At 38.3% G+C, this 14,219-nt stretch overlaps 2 protein-coding genes across 2 annotated transcripts in view; both read left to right on the forward strand.

Moving 5' to 3' along the window:
- Nucleotides 1-2,346: 2,346 nt before the first annotated feature.
- Nucleotides 2,347-10,075, forward strand: sall4 (spalt-like transcription factor 4). The gene is made up of 4 exons (XM_039651445.2): nucleotides 2,347-2,602; nucleotides 4,842-7,322; nucleotides 7,400-7,704; nucleotides 7,805-10,075. Exons 1-4 carry the CDS (start codon nucleotides 2,536-2,538, stop codon nucleotides 8,225-8,227), a joined length of 3,276 nt encoding a protein of 1,091 aa, XP_039507379.2. The 5' UTR covers nucleotides 2,347-2,535; the 3' UTR covers nucleotides 8,228-10,075.
- A 1,466-nt stretch (nucleotides 10,076-11,541) lies between these two features.
- Nucleotides 11,542-14,219, forward strand: part of atp9a (ATPase phospholipid transporting 9A) — a 52,371-nt gene continuing 49,693 nt past the window's right edge. The window contains exons 1-2 of the mRNA XM_039652659.2: nucleotides 11,542-11,698; nucleotides 13,189-13,333. Of these exons, the coding sequence (XP_039508593.1) occupies nucleotides 11,631-11,698; nucleotides 13,189-13,333 (213 nt within the window). The 5' untranslated portion in view covers nucleotides 11,542-11,630. The remainder of the gene's footprint in view (nucleotides 11,699-13,188; nucleotides 13,334-14,219) is intronic.

The following is a 14,219-nucleotide window of genomic DNA, read 5'->3' on the forward strand; positions in this document are numbered from 1 at the left end:
GTCCATTGCAGAACAGGATGTGCCAATTGGTGCGTGCTTTAACAGCAGTTACTGACACATCTGATGAGCTGAGATTAGACAGTGAAAAGCTGCGCATAATGCATTTTGTTAGCTCTAAAAGGCTGCTTGTGTGTTAAATAAGATCCATTTGTGTTCAAATCTAAGTGAAGAATTTTTTAGGCAGATTATCCAGGGTGTGCAAACACAGCAAATGAGTCGTGGGCCGCCTTATCTAATAAACATCTATGGCATCCATGACACATCCTGACTAAAACCAACAGACCCAAACAAAAGAGTGCTGACCAGGGCTTATTGTTATACGCAGGGAATGACATCATAAAAAAGAGACTCTTTCAACATTGTGTCTTGCATTCAAATATTTCGGCCATTTTGCCTTGAGCAACCCATAAGCAGTTCAAATATATCATTAGTATAACTTACAGATCTTTTATGCACATTGTGATCTCCAAACATTATGTTATGGGGAAAAAAATCAATAGAACAGAGAAAGTGATATATAGAATTAGTATACATTGTATAATTGTATATAAAAAAGTACACTCTAAAAAATGCTGGGTTGTTTGAGCCCAACTTTGGGTGGACAAACCAATATGTTGGGTTAAAAATGTGATTTAAACATTTAACCCAATGGGCTGAGTTTGTCCATATTTGACCCAAACATGAGTTAAAACAACCCAGCATTTTTGTAGTGTATTAAAGAAATGTATTGAAAATGTAAAAAAAAAAAAAAGAACAAATAACATCGAACTCAAATATACTGTGGACTCTCTGGTTTATTGTATTACAGAGGAAATAATTGTTTTACATTCGTAATATAACAAATACTTGTTACTACTTTTAATAAGGCAATTAGACAGGAAATAACCCAGCACATGAGTAAGATTTAACCTAGCAAGAGGGTTAATTTCACCCACTGGTTGGGTTAAATCAATGACCCAGCAATATGGGTTAAATGGTAAATACCCAGCACTTGGGTCAAACCAACCCAGCACCAATAGTGACCCAGCGGTGTGGTTAAGGTTAGGTCATTTTTTAACCCTGCAGTGTTATATAGATATATATCATAATTATATATACACTCTAAATAATGCTGGGTTGTTTCAACCCAAATTTGGGTCAAATATGGACAAATCCAAGAGTTGGGTTAAAACTGTAATCAAAAAATTTGCAGTTGAAAGTGAAAGTTGAAGTTGGGTTAAAATTTGAAATAACCTTTCTAACCCAACATTTGGGTTTGTCCATATTTGACCCAAATTTGGGTTCAAACATCCCAGCATTGTTTAGAGTGTAAAATGTGTATGTGTTTATTAAACAAAAACGTTTATGTTATATGTGATAAATCGATTGGCACTATATAGCATGCATATATATATATATATATATATATATATATATATATACACATATACACATAGCATATATATATATATATATATATATATATATATATACTGTATATATATAAAGTTATATGAATATAAAGTTATTCAGTATTTAAATAAAAATGTCATAATGCACACACACACACAATATATTGTTTCTGAACTAATATAAACATGTGTTTTCTCGTAAGGTGAGACATTTGCTTTACCTACTGTATTTGAATGAACTAAACAACTGCAGTTTTTTCCCTCATTTCTCCTTTTACATTTGCATAGATTTACTTGTCTGCTCTTTATTTGTACATTACACTATCAGTACACTGACAGGCAGATCTTTGTGTTTAATGTGATGAGGGGTTAATGTCAGTTGTAATTTCCATATTTAAATCACACAGTGAAGAGGCACGACCAGATTTGTCTTCATGTACACTGTAAATAAATGTAAATGTTGGCTTCATTTAGAATATTATATTCCACATACCACATTTTATTCGAAATATGTAGATGACAATTCAAAAAAAGAAAAACAATCAGAAATGTTATATATATAAAATATATAATACAAGTTGATAATATTAGGATATTAATTCATAACTTGAGACACCCAAATGTCCATATAAATATCTAAAACAGTAATACAACTTACTATAAAATCATTCAGACATTAAGATACATAATAGTTTATTAAGAATCAGATTTAAAATTATTCTCCCTGCTTGCGCGTTTTTTTTTTTACTTCCCTCCCTCCGTCTCTCTCTCTCTCTCTCTCTCTCTCTCTCTCTCTCTCTCTCTCTCTCTCTCTCTCTCTCTCTCTCTCTCTCTCTCTCTCTCTCTCTCACACACACACACACACACACACACACACACACACACACACACACATCTCCTCCCCCTTTCTCTCGACTCTGCATTTCTCATCAATGAAGCCTCATTTGAATAATGCGCGAGCACTTTGGACCGGAGCCAATCAGCTGTCAGAAGAGCATGATAAATCGCAATGCATTATTGATAATAATAATTACTTTGACATGCGCATTTCTACTCGAGGGGCTAATTTCCCCCAACCTGGAGATTTTCTAAAGGAGAGGGACTAAATAGTCTTACTATTCGCCCCTGATGGTTGTAGGTTACCATGTCGCGGCGCAAGCAGTCCAAACCACAGCATATCAATTCAGACGAGCCCGCTTCGACAGAAAATGGTAAGTCTAAAGCGACAAAAAGTAGTGGGAACTTTGTTTATATTTATTGACTTCGTCTACTGTACGTTATATGTTTAATTTAATAACCCGAATTATGTACTTACGCGTAAATGGGATCACAAGCCTTTAAATTTGCTACTGGTTTTATGAATGGCCAAATCAACTGAAAAGTTGCTGTATACATCAAATTCGTCATAAATGTGTAAACAAACTTCGCCGACAAACGCGGTTTAATTCAGGTGAAGAAAAGGCGTAGTTTGATTCATTTTTCTTTAGTTTGTTGGTTAATATTTTTTTACTTGTTTAATGTATTTACGAAATCGTTAATATTTATCGACTTTGTGTGGTTTTTTTTTTTTTACATTCTTCAGGTCGTCCTCACATATTTAGTGTTGCGTTTTGATGGGTGTAGGCTATATTATAGCTTGCATATTGAGAGAATATGTTATGGATAAAATATAAATATAGCCCATATGGTTTGTGTTTTTTGCTTCGATCAGCTGTAGGCTGGCTGATAAATGTACGGGTATATTCCAGACTATGCTCATGTGTTTTAATATTTGATGTGGCGTACTGGTATCACTGACCACTGTTAAACAAAGGTGCTCAACAGGTCGGCATGAAATGTGAGTCGCGAACATGCTTGACCACAAAGCAATAAATCCCCCACAGTTTCTTTTGGTCGCATATGGAGAAGTGAATGGGGGATGGAAATGAAGTTGTGTTGCAATGGGGGTGTAAATGTAAACCACATCTACATAACTACATGACATACCGAAATTTGGTTATTCTGAGAGTAAAGGTGGTATTGATGCTTTTTATTGTATATTGACTGCGGCTGATTGGGCTTTATTTGTTCTGTTTGTTTGAAGTTGACTTTAATCTCAGCAAGTTGAGTTGTACAATATTGCATGTGGAATTCTGTCTCTGTTAAGGTACAATCGGTATAACACTATCAGTAAAGACGCATTGTATCCCTTGTGCATTGATCAAACGCCCCCTTGTGGTGAGCCGATTTAAAGTGCAGGGGTTACAATGTATCCGTTCAACCCTAAACACATTGTTTGAAAATAATTTTAGGCACAATTTGTTTAAATCAAGTCCTTTTCGCGTTTGAGTATACCTCCGTTGCTTTAAAAAAAATCGTTTAGAAATTTAACATCCAATCAAGACAGGCTTTTGTCCGTTTTTAAAAAGTAGATCCTCTTAATCAACTTTTTTTTTTATTCATCTTTTTTTTTTATATCAAACTTCTGTTGGTTTGAGGTGTGTGGTTATCAACTAGCTCTGAGAGCAAAGCCACTTTTTTTGAACATTTAAAGGGACAGTTCACCCATTTACCCCAAATTCTGTCATTTACTCACCCCCAAGTTGTTCCAAATGAGTTTCTTTCTTCTGCCGAACACAAAAGATGTTTTGAAGAATGTTGGAAACCAGTAATCAATTGTTTGATTACCCATATTCTCTAAAATATCTTTTGTGTTCAGCAGAAGAAAGAAATTCATACAAATTTGTATCAACTTGAGGGTGAGTAAATGATGAAAGAATTTATTTTTGGGTGAACCATCCCTTTTGTTGTTTGCTGAACAATTAACATGTCCAGTTTCGCTGTCAGAATGTTAACAGGTGGTCTTTCCCATTCATGAGAGATGATGAAATTTGCATTTAACAATGGCTCCCGTTAAAAAGACCTCCCTAATGGTGCTGTAGTCTAATTTAATTTGCCTTGCTCTTTCTGCTAGGCTATAGAAATTACAGACAGGCTCCTTTTAGACTATTATCAGCATTCTTTTATAATTCAGTATTAGGACTGCCTAACAACATTTGTATGTTAATTACTTGAAGCATATGCTATGTGTTTATGAGCCATATGCATTTTGTTTGAGAAATGGAAAATCTGTTGGAGGAAGGAGAAGGTTTTAAAGTGCTAGTTAACCTCTTTTTATTGGTAAATATTTTCTAGAAAGATTTGGATTTCATTCAGGACATGCTGTAAATGCTGCCATCGTCTGGTGGGACTGCATAACTGAAAAGTTGTATGAGACTGCTTAAAAATTAACATATCCAAAAGTGCCCCGTAATTTGTGATTTCAGAGTACAAGTGCTAAATAGAATTAGAATTAGCAGGGAGTACATTTAACATTTACAAAATTATTATTGGGAGTACAATATTTGTGTTCCTTCCTTATTTACAGCAAATTATTAAATGACTCATCTTCAACTTTCTTTTTTGCTGCAGGGATCTTGCACAGCGGTCAAAGTGAGGAAAATGGCAATGAGGCTAAGAGGCGACGATCAGATGAGACCAGGGTTTGCGACAAATGTTGCGCCGAGTTCTTCGATGAGGCCGAGTTTCTTGAACATGAGAGAAATTGCACCAAGAGTCAGCAGGTAGTGATCATGAAAGATGGTGATCGGAGTGAAGTGCCCTCAGAGTTCTCCCAGCGTTCCCCAGGTAATTTCCTGGGTGATCACGGCGATCCGTCTACCAGTAATTTGCATTCAAAGCACAGCACAGAGTCTGATGAAATGATGGAAGGAGAGCTCATGCTCAACCAGGATGACCCCTCAAATCACGATCGAGAAGTGTCTGGCAGTCCAGACATGAGGTACTCGGCATCTTCCAAAATGCAAGACTCTAATGTGACTCTTGAGTCCATGCCTGCCACCAAAGTCGCTGTAACCCAACACTCATCCAATTCGGCCAATCAGAAGTCTCCACCCCCGCAGCCACACCAAGATACCCTTCTTGCAATCCCCATGATCTTGGAGCAGCTGGTCACTCTCCAGCAGCAGCAACTGCAGCAGATTCAGCTAACTGAGCAGATCCGAATCCAGGTGGCAATGATGGCACCTCAGAGTCTCCACTCTGCAGTAGGCGCTGCTGTGGATCCACTGAAAGCACTGGGTGCACATTTATCCCAGCAGCTCTCGGCTGCAGCTGCCCTCATTGGCAAGCGCACGGGCTCCCAGAACTTGTCCTTGGAAGCCTTGAAGCAAGCAAAACTACCTCAATCCGCCACCATCCCCACATCCCTCGCTGGAGGTTTGGGCTCAATGCCCTTAAAAGCAGACATTAAAGGACTCCCTGATTTAGCCAGCCGACTTCCAGCGCTGCTTCCGCAATCTCCAGGGGTCATGGGATTACAGAGTCCCTTTAATAGCCTTTCAGCAAGCATGGATCCCTCTAAAAAGGCAAAAAATAAGGTCCCTGTGATGGCAGAGTCCAAAATGGTCTCTGGCGAACACATGCTCAAGCACAAATGCAAGTTCTGTGGTAAAACATTTGGAAATGACAGCGCTCTACAAATCCACTTGCGCTCGCACACTGGCGAAAGGCCCTATAAATGTAACATCTGTGGAAACCGTTTCACAACTAAAGGAAACCTCAAAGTGCATTTCCAGAGGCACAAAGAAAAATACCCACACATTAAGATGAATCCACATCCCGTGCCAGAACACCTGGACAATATACCAACAAACAACGGCATTCCTTATGGCATGTCTTTGCCCCCCATGGAGGAAAATAATTTTAATGACGCCAAACCAGTGCTTGGTATTCCTTCGACAAGTCTCCATCCACCAGTGCTCCAAGCATTCAAGCCCTCATTTGATATTCCAGTCGGTGGGGACATCTACTCCCAGAGGCCGTCTTCATCTGGCAGTGATGGTGCGTCCATTTCTTCCAGCATGTTTGGTCAGGAGATGACGGGACTAGATCAGAGCAAAGATTCCTCGGATGCGCTGGCTGAATTGCACCAACTAAATGGTAACAGTCTATCTGGTGAAAACGGCTCCGGTACTGCGAAACTTCAGCAAATGGTGGATGGCTTGGACAAGAGGACAAATGACCCCAATGAATGTGTTATTTGCCACCGAGTGCTGAGCTGCCAAAGTTCCCTCAAAATGCATTACCGCACACACACTGGCGAGCGACCATACAAATGCAAAATCTGTGGCCGGGCTTTCTCCACCAAGGGAAACCTTAAAGCTCATTATGGCGTTCATAGGGCCAACACTCCTCTTAAGATGCAACACTCTTGCCCGATTTGTCATAAGAAGTTCACCAACGCAGTCGTCCTCCAGCAGCATATTCGAATGCACATGGGTGGCCAGATTCCCAACACGCCTTTGCCAGAGAGTCAGTTTGAAAGTCCTGAAGCACTGGATGCTAGTATGACTGAGGATAAGAACATTGACTCCACTGGGCATGAAGAGAGTATGGAAGAGCAAGACTTGGATTTGGACAATCAGGAGAAGCTGAACAACTCTACCGAGCCCCAGTCCAACGGCAAAGAAGATCAGGCTTTCCAAGGTCCACCGTCTATGTTTACAGGCATCGCTGCCCTGGAGAACCACATGAAGAGCATTACTTCTGCACTGAACCTTCAACGGCAAAGCAGCACTGCTTCAGAGAGCGATAGCGGGCTGAAAGATTCCCCTTCAGGGTCTGGGGAAATGGATTACAAGAATGGCCGCAGTCCAGGCGTGTCCGATTCGGTGTCCTTTCACTCTTTGTCACCTATAGACGCTCCCTTGAGTAATGGTCCGTCAAAATCCCCAGAATACACATACCCAGATGATGGTGTTAAATCCAGACCAGACTCTGATGCACCTCAAGATTTTAGTGAAAACAACGGAGCATTGGACTTGACGTCAAGTTTTGCTCCAAAACCCATCAAAGAGGAGCCGGGCTTCTCCTTCTCCAATGGCGACTATGGTACGTTTCTTGCTTGACTTTGGTACTGACTGCTTCTCTTGATGTTTTGCCAAATTGACAAGTTTGTTCTCTCTTAGGTTCTAGTCAATTATCATTCATGAGGGTGCCTCCAAGTCTGGTGAAACTGGAGATGCAGATCCCTCCTGAGACTCCCATGGGCGCCCACAGCCTGTACAGCTCCCAGCTGCCTCAAGGAGCTGCTACTCCTCCTTCTACTTCAAATGCTCCTCGTCGGTCCACCAAGCAACATCTCTGCAACATGTGTGGGAAAAACTTTTCATCTGCCAGTGCCCTGCAAATCCACGAACGCACGCACACGGGCGAGAAGCCGTTCGGGTGCACAATTTGTGGCAGGGCTTTCACAACAAAGGGAAACCTTAAGGTACGGCTGTCTTTGCTTTTGACTTTGGCCTTTTTTAATTGTAAATCAAATGCCTGTGCATACCGCAGTATATCTCATGAACTTGTTTTATGTTTTACAGGTGCATGTTGGGACGCACATGTGGAATAATACAGCAAGGCGAGGTCAGCGCCTCTCATTGGATAACCCCATGGCTTTGATGGCCATGGGCACCGAATCCAAGATGATGCCAGACATGCTGCCTCCCCCAAAGGATTTGATTCCCCCACCGATTAGTTTCGACCCATCGGTGTGGAACCAGTACGCCGCTGCCTTCACAAATGGGCTGACCATGAAGACCAATGAGATTTCGGTCATCCAAAATGGCGGCATCCCTCTACCAGGAAGTCTTGCTGGAGGTCCTTTAGTGGGCTCTACTGGGGGAATAACCAAGATGGAGTCCTCTCAGGCGGGCATCCCTGGCACAGTTGCAGAAATGGAAAAGAATGGCTCGGAAAGCCTAGCGAAGTTTCCACATTTTATGGAGGAGGGTAAAGTGAATTAGGAAGTGAAAGGACTACAGACAAATGTTCCCAATCGACAGTCTGCGTTGTGCTTCTGAGCCTGCTGAGATGTTAGGAACTGGTCTATTTATTAATTCAGTCCTTAATTAGTACAATCAATTCATGTGTGTAAGATTGCTTTTAAGAAGTTGCAAATTTACATACTCTTGTTAAATGAGCCTATACCCTAAAACGGGCCATTCCTTCCTTTTTGGACCCTTACATGCTAGCGATTACTTCTAATTGAATCTGATCTAACTACTGTAGTTTTTTTTTTTCTTCCTCTTTTCTTTCTCTCTCTATTAATATATGCGGGTATTTTGTCAGTTTTGTTTCTAGAAGTTGAATGTAAGTCTTACTTGAAATAGCTTTATTCTGGAGCAGTCGCATTAGTGATAGGACACTCTTTTGAGTTACGTTGACCCTCAGGAGGATCTCTGCCACAGGTGACCCGAGATCTCAATGTTTTAACAGTTAACATCTTGTTTATCTCTGCTTGACTTCTCATGGTCCTCTTCATAGTTGCGTTCGATTTAAAGTTGATCACAAAATGACATCCATGGCTTGAATGCCATACAGCAAATGTGTTTGTGGAATTTGTGCCTAGAAAAATGTAATTAATTGACCATTCCACACAATCTACTGAATCTACAGTTTCATTGAGTAGTGAGTAGTTGTAGTATAGATGTTTGTTTTGAAACTGGATTTCACTAAGTTATTATGATTTTTTTTTTTTTTATTCTCATAGTTTCTATCTGCGCTTAATACCAAAAATTTCGCTAAGTGCCTGTCTTGGAATTGTTTTATTTTCCCCTTTCTCTTCATTTCTCTCTCTCTCATCACAAAAGACACCACAGGATTGTAATAAAAGCCTTTGGGATTTCTTCTTGTTTAGAACAAAATATGCTGTATTTTTGCATTTATTTTGAAAGTGATATAATTGGAGACTTGTTTTCTTGCTTTCAGTGGTCCTTATCAAATATTGCATTGAGTCGCTTTCATTTGAGACCTTTGATAGGAGTTAAAAAGGCCGGTATAATACTGAAATGCCTAATCATTCCTTGCACTTTATTTTTCCTCATTCTGCTAAGATCTGATATAAACCAAGCGTTTGCCATTTATTCTCTGAACTTTGTTTCTTGGACCCATCACTCCGATATCATTTGCTTGCTTGCTGCCGTTTTAGGATCCACTGAGTTTTAGAATTCTGTAAATTTGCCTTTTTCCCATGCATTTTATACCTATGTGCTAAGCAGGCATGCATATCTCGTCCCAGAAGGAGTCGGCAGTCATTCTTATTTCAGGAAAGTCATGGTTTACTGCCCAAGTGTGTATTGATTGTTTTTGGGACATGTTTAGAGATCGTAGCCATGCATTCTTAATGAAAGAATGGACTTTTGTGTGTATGCACGCAGCGTATCTAAACGTAAAAACTTTATGCTGGTCAAATTTCTACCTCATTTAGATGTCTTTTTTTTTTTTTTTTGCATTGTGTTTGGAGTTATGGTTGCATTTGTGCCCCCATAACCTGCTGATTTCTGTAATATAATGAATGTATCGCCAGACACTTTGCACAACACTTGTTCAGAATAGGCAGACTCCTCCTGTAAATTCTCTTTCTAATATGCATTTACCAAGTTGTGCCTTTTTTTTTTTCCCTAGATGTAAAAAAAAGGTGGTGTCGGATCTTGGTTAAATGGGGTCATGTCTGTATGATTATTCAAATGTTGAGTCTGTTTTAGGCTTGTTTACAGTGTAGAAATTTTTTTTTTTTTTTTTTTTGTAAATGTTTGCTTTTTGTTTGTTCTCCCTTCCGTTCTGATATTTTTGAGAATAAAACCAAGGATAACTTTTCCAAAATGTTGTTGTTTAAATCCACATGCAGTCATTACGGTTTCAGAAAAAAAAACATTTGAGGACACCAAGGTGGATAATGGATAAAATATAAGGAATACTTGTCTAAATTGATTCTAATATAAAAGCATTTTATTAGCATTGTAATTTCCTCTAATATCTTGCCTGTAGTAGTAAGTAATTTGTTTGCTAATAAGGTGAACTGGGTCAACTTTTTTTTGAAGAACATGATATATTTAGTATCATTTACATTGAAATCATACTGAACTTTGTGTAACGTGGTACTGAATCATTGCTATATCCTCCTAGAACCTAGGAATAGTCTGTTGTTATTTTAATGAAATTCTCATACGTGTCAAAGTGTTGCCAAAATACCAAATGTATACCAAAACTTCTCTGATATTAATTTAGTGATACAATTATGACTAAATGAAAAATTATAAGATTTTGTATAATTTTAAACCTGACTAATTTTCAAATTGTTTGTCATAAATCAACATCTCAGAAAAATGTTATGGGGTTTATAATCGAAAAATGATGTTCTGTTATGAAGCAGGGCATTGATTTCATGTAGAGGATTAAACGCATGTTTATCAGGCATTCTGGGAGATGCAACAAGTATCAACAAGATATTATGGAAATGTTGTCAATTATTACATTTCTTTTTTTCATCACATGTTGACCCAAGAACCCAGTATGCAAATTAGATAGTGATGCATTTAATTGAACGGGACTAATTTTTCCCATATTGCATAAAGTAAAATGGTAGATTCTTTCCATTATATCTTTCATAACATAGTTTAGAATCATCTTCATACAAAGTTTAACATCCTCAAACCTAAAAATGTATTGGTGTAAAAGAAAAATATTGTTTTTTTATTTTATAAAATATTAAATGTGTCTTTTTATTTTAAAAACAACTACCTGGTGTCCACTACAAAGGACATAGTATAACATATGAATAAATATTTTCCCCCCATGGGTTCTTATGCTCTAAACATTTAAAAAAAAAAGTAAAAAAAAAAAAAAGCATAAAAAAAGTATTGTTGATGGTACTATGGCAGTTTAAAATTTAAAAAGACAAAATTATAATAATAATAATAATACAGTGCATAGGCTATAATGGTAGTAGCCTACTATTTGAATTGTTTTTGTGAGGGACTATTAAAGAAATTGTGGTTTATGGTGTTACGGTGTAACAATGGATAGTGTACTTCTGAGTTATTCGAAGTTACACTTGTCTAGCTTACATTTTTAGTCAAATTAGTTTATCTAAGCTAAAAAACAAAAGATATGTGTGGAATGGCAATATGGCTTATGTATCTACACAAAAGTGTAATTCAGCACTTATAGCTATAGTTTGAGTAAGGCATAATGATAAACAACTATCTGAAACACGCATGCCAGGGTGCTAATCTGGAAGTGTCCCACCATCATCATCATCATCATCATCATCATTCTCATCCTCCTCATGCTGGCTTCACGCGCAGCCCAACCCATCAGCCCCCGCCCTCCGTGCGGGCGACTCCTGCTCCTCCACTGCGGACAACAATGACGGACAACATTCCTCTGCAGCCCGTCCGACACAAAAAACGACATGACAACAAACGAAGAGACGGGTAAGAGCATAAAACGACGTTAAATAAAAGTGAAATCGCGTCGGCTGGAAAATGGAGGCTTGTTTATGGACGGTGTATGTGAGATAGCATGATGGTGGCTAACAGCCCAGCTACCCTTAACCCACAACAAATATGATGATAACAACATTATATCGCGACGTGACACTAGTAACGCTCTTTGTTTATTTAGTATATCATTGAATATTTGCCGTGAAGATGTCGTCGAAGTGAATTTAGCGTCTTGATATTATTGTATATAGAGAGAGACAAGCGCACATCCTTGTTCCGGGACACAGGTGAATTGTTGTCAATGATGTCACACTATTTCTCCTAAATAAACATTTCTCCTTATGTAGCCCGTAAGGCCGCTTGCGAAGATGGTCGAAACTAGGCACATAGACCAAGCCTTGAATGCAATAATGGGTGGTTATTTATAATGGCCCTTAAAAAATAAAATCCTCATTGATGCCTCTAACGTTATATTACTGCGGTGGCTGGCTTTGCCTTATATAAAAAAAATACACACACACACACAAAAAAAAAAACCCACCATAGTACCAAGATTTTATTTGAACTTGGTATTCTTTCAAATGTATACATTGAAATACATTGCACAAACAGCCATTCGCTTGCAAAAAAATATTTATATATATATGTGTGTGTGTGTGTGTGTATGTGTGTGTGTGTGTATATATATATATATATATATATATATATATATATATATATATATATATACTTCAGAAGTATAAGTTGATTCAGAATATACTTCAGAATGTAATTTATTTTTGTGATGAAAAACTGAATTTTCAGCATCATTACTTTAGTCGTCAGTGTCACACGATCCATCAGAAATCATTCTAATATGCTGATTTATTATCAATGTTGGAATTTGTTTTTATAACCTGAGGTACTTTTTTCAGGATTCTTTGATGAATTAAAGGTTGTAAAAGAACAGCATTTATTCAATATAGAAAACACAGCACATCTGTTACCAACATTTTTAATAACTAAGTAGAATGAAGGATCTGAAGGATCATGTGACAATGAAGTAATGATGTTGAAAATTCGGCTTTGCATCACAGAAATAAATTATTTTTTTAGAAAAGAAAACCAGTGTTTTAAATTGTAATAATATTTGACAATATTTCTCTTTTTTTTCCTGTATTTTTGATCAAATAAATGCAGCGTTGATGAGCATAAGAGACTATGTGTGTCATCTATAAGGAAGTGCAATACCCAATACAAATCATTCTTGATAAGAGGTTGTTTGATGAAGGTGTTGGTAGGAGGCAGACGGTGAAAGCTAATATTTACTGACATGGTTTTGTTGCTTGCTTGAAAATATTTCTGTGGCTGCAGTGAAATTCCAGTATCCGTATGTGAAGTTTCTTTCTATTAAAGGGTCACAAAGTAATGGCTAATACATTTCCATATTAATTGAAGTGCTTTGTGAAACATGCCACATATAAACGTTGTTGTATATTTAGGTGCTGCCCATGGTCCCGATGCTGCGGAGGGGGAGATTTCCGTCCACGGACCGTGTGGTTGGGCCATCCGGAAAAAAGAGAGCAGAGATACCCAAGAAATGTCATAAACAACCAAAAATACAATTTCTTCACCTTCCTGCCTGGGGTAAGTGACTACAAAAGCTCAGAGAGAAGTCGCATTTAACCACCAGAGTCATTTAGGAACGTGTTGAGCAATGCTTTATGTTGCTCAACGTGTTCTTTAATTGCTCTGGTGGTTAACAGAGTTGCCCATGACACATTGAGGCTGATATTGTAGGATTTTCTAAGTTATCTTCTCTGAAAAAAATCCAAATGTTAAAACTTTTACAAATCTTGTTTGATTTTATAAATGTCATTCTTTAATAAAAGTCTTTAATTTTGACTTAAGGAACCATCTAGTCACATCCTAGCAACCACCCAGAATTCCCTAGCAACCATAGAACACTTTCGCATCAGTAGCTGCTTTTCCACGGTCGGGCCAAACGGTTCTAATTTTACCATGGCAACGACTGACGCATTTGTATTGCGTTCCAAAGAGCTCCGTTATCAGCCACACAGTGGAAAATGAAACCATATCCGTACCGGCTGGCCTCAATTGGCATGGATTGGACCGGACAGAACTCTTTAGGCCCGACGGTGGCTAAAATGCTGGGTTGTTTCAACTAAAAATATGGAGAAATCCAGCTTTTGGGTTACATTTTTAAATTACATTTTTAACCCAACTTTTGAGTTTGTCCATATTTGACCCAAAATTGGGTTAAAACAATCCAGCATTTTTTAGAGTGTAGCAATGCTTTGCACTATTCAATACACCCTAACACAGGAGAGGGCCTTCAACTTGCCTCAACAAACCTCTCTGGAATTTTCTAGAATGCCTAATAAGAGCTTGGGTGTGTCTCAATCTGTCTCTAGCCTCCTAGTTTGTGAATCACAGTATCATGTTCATGTATTCAGGCACTGGTACAGACCTGGCTCACTACACATTTGGACACTGATGACGCTGATATTTA

This window comes from Pimephales promelas, chromosome 20 (assembly GCF_988280905.1).
Source record: "Pimephales promelas chromosome 20, fPimPro1.hap1.1, whole genome shotgun sequence".
NCBI lineage: Eukaryota > Metazoa > Chordata > Actinopteri > Cypriniformes > Leuciscidae > Pimephales > Pimephales promelas.

What these genes read in the sequence shown, in the direction of transcription:
- sall4 (XM_039651445.2), top strand. Translation starts at nt 2,536, where the DNA reads ATGTCGCGGCGCAAGCAGTCCAAACCACAGCATATCAATTCAGACGAG. An exon ending in GCCCGCTTCGACAGAAAATG is followed by an intron (nt 2,603 to 4,841) that starts GTAAGTCTAAAG and finishes TTTTTGCTGCAG; the next exon opens with GGATCTTGCACAGCGGTCAA. An exon ending in CTTCTCCAATGGCGACTATG is followed by an intron (nt 7,323 to 7,399) that starts GTACGTTTCTTG and finishes GTTCTCTCTTAG; the next exon opens with GTTCTAGTCAATTATCATTC.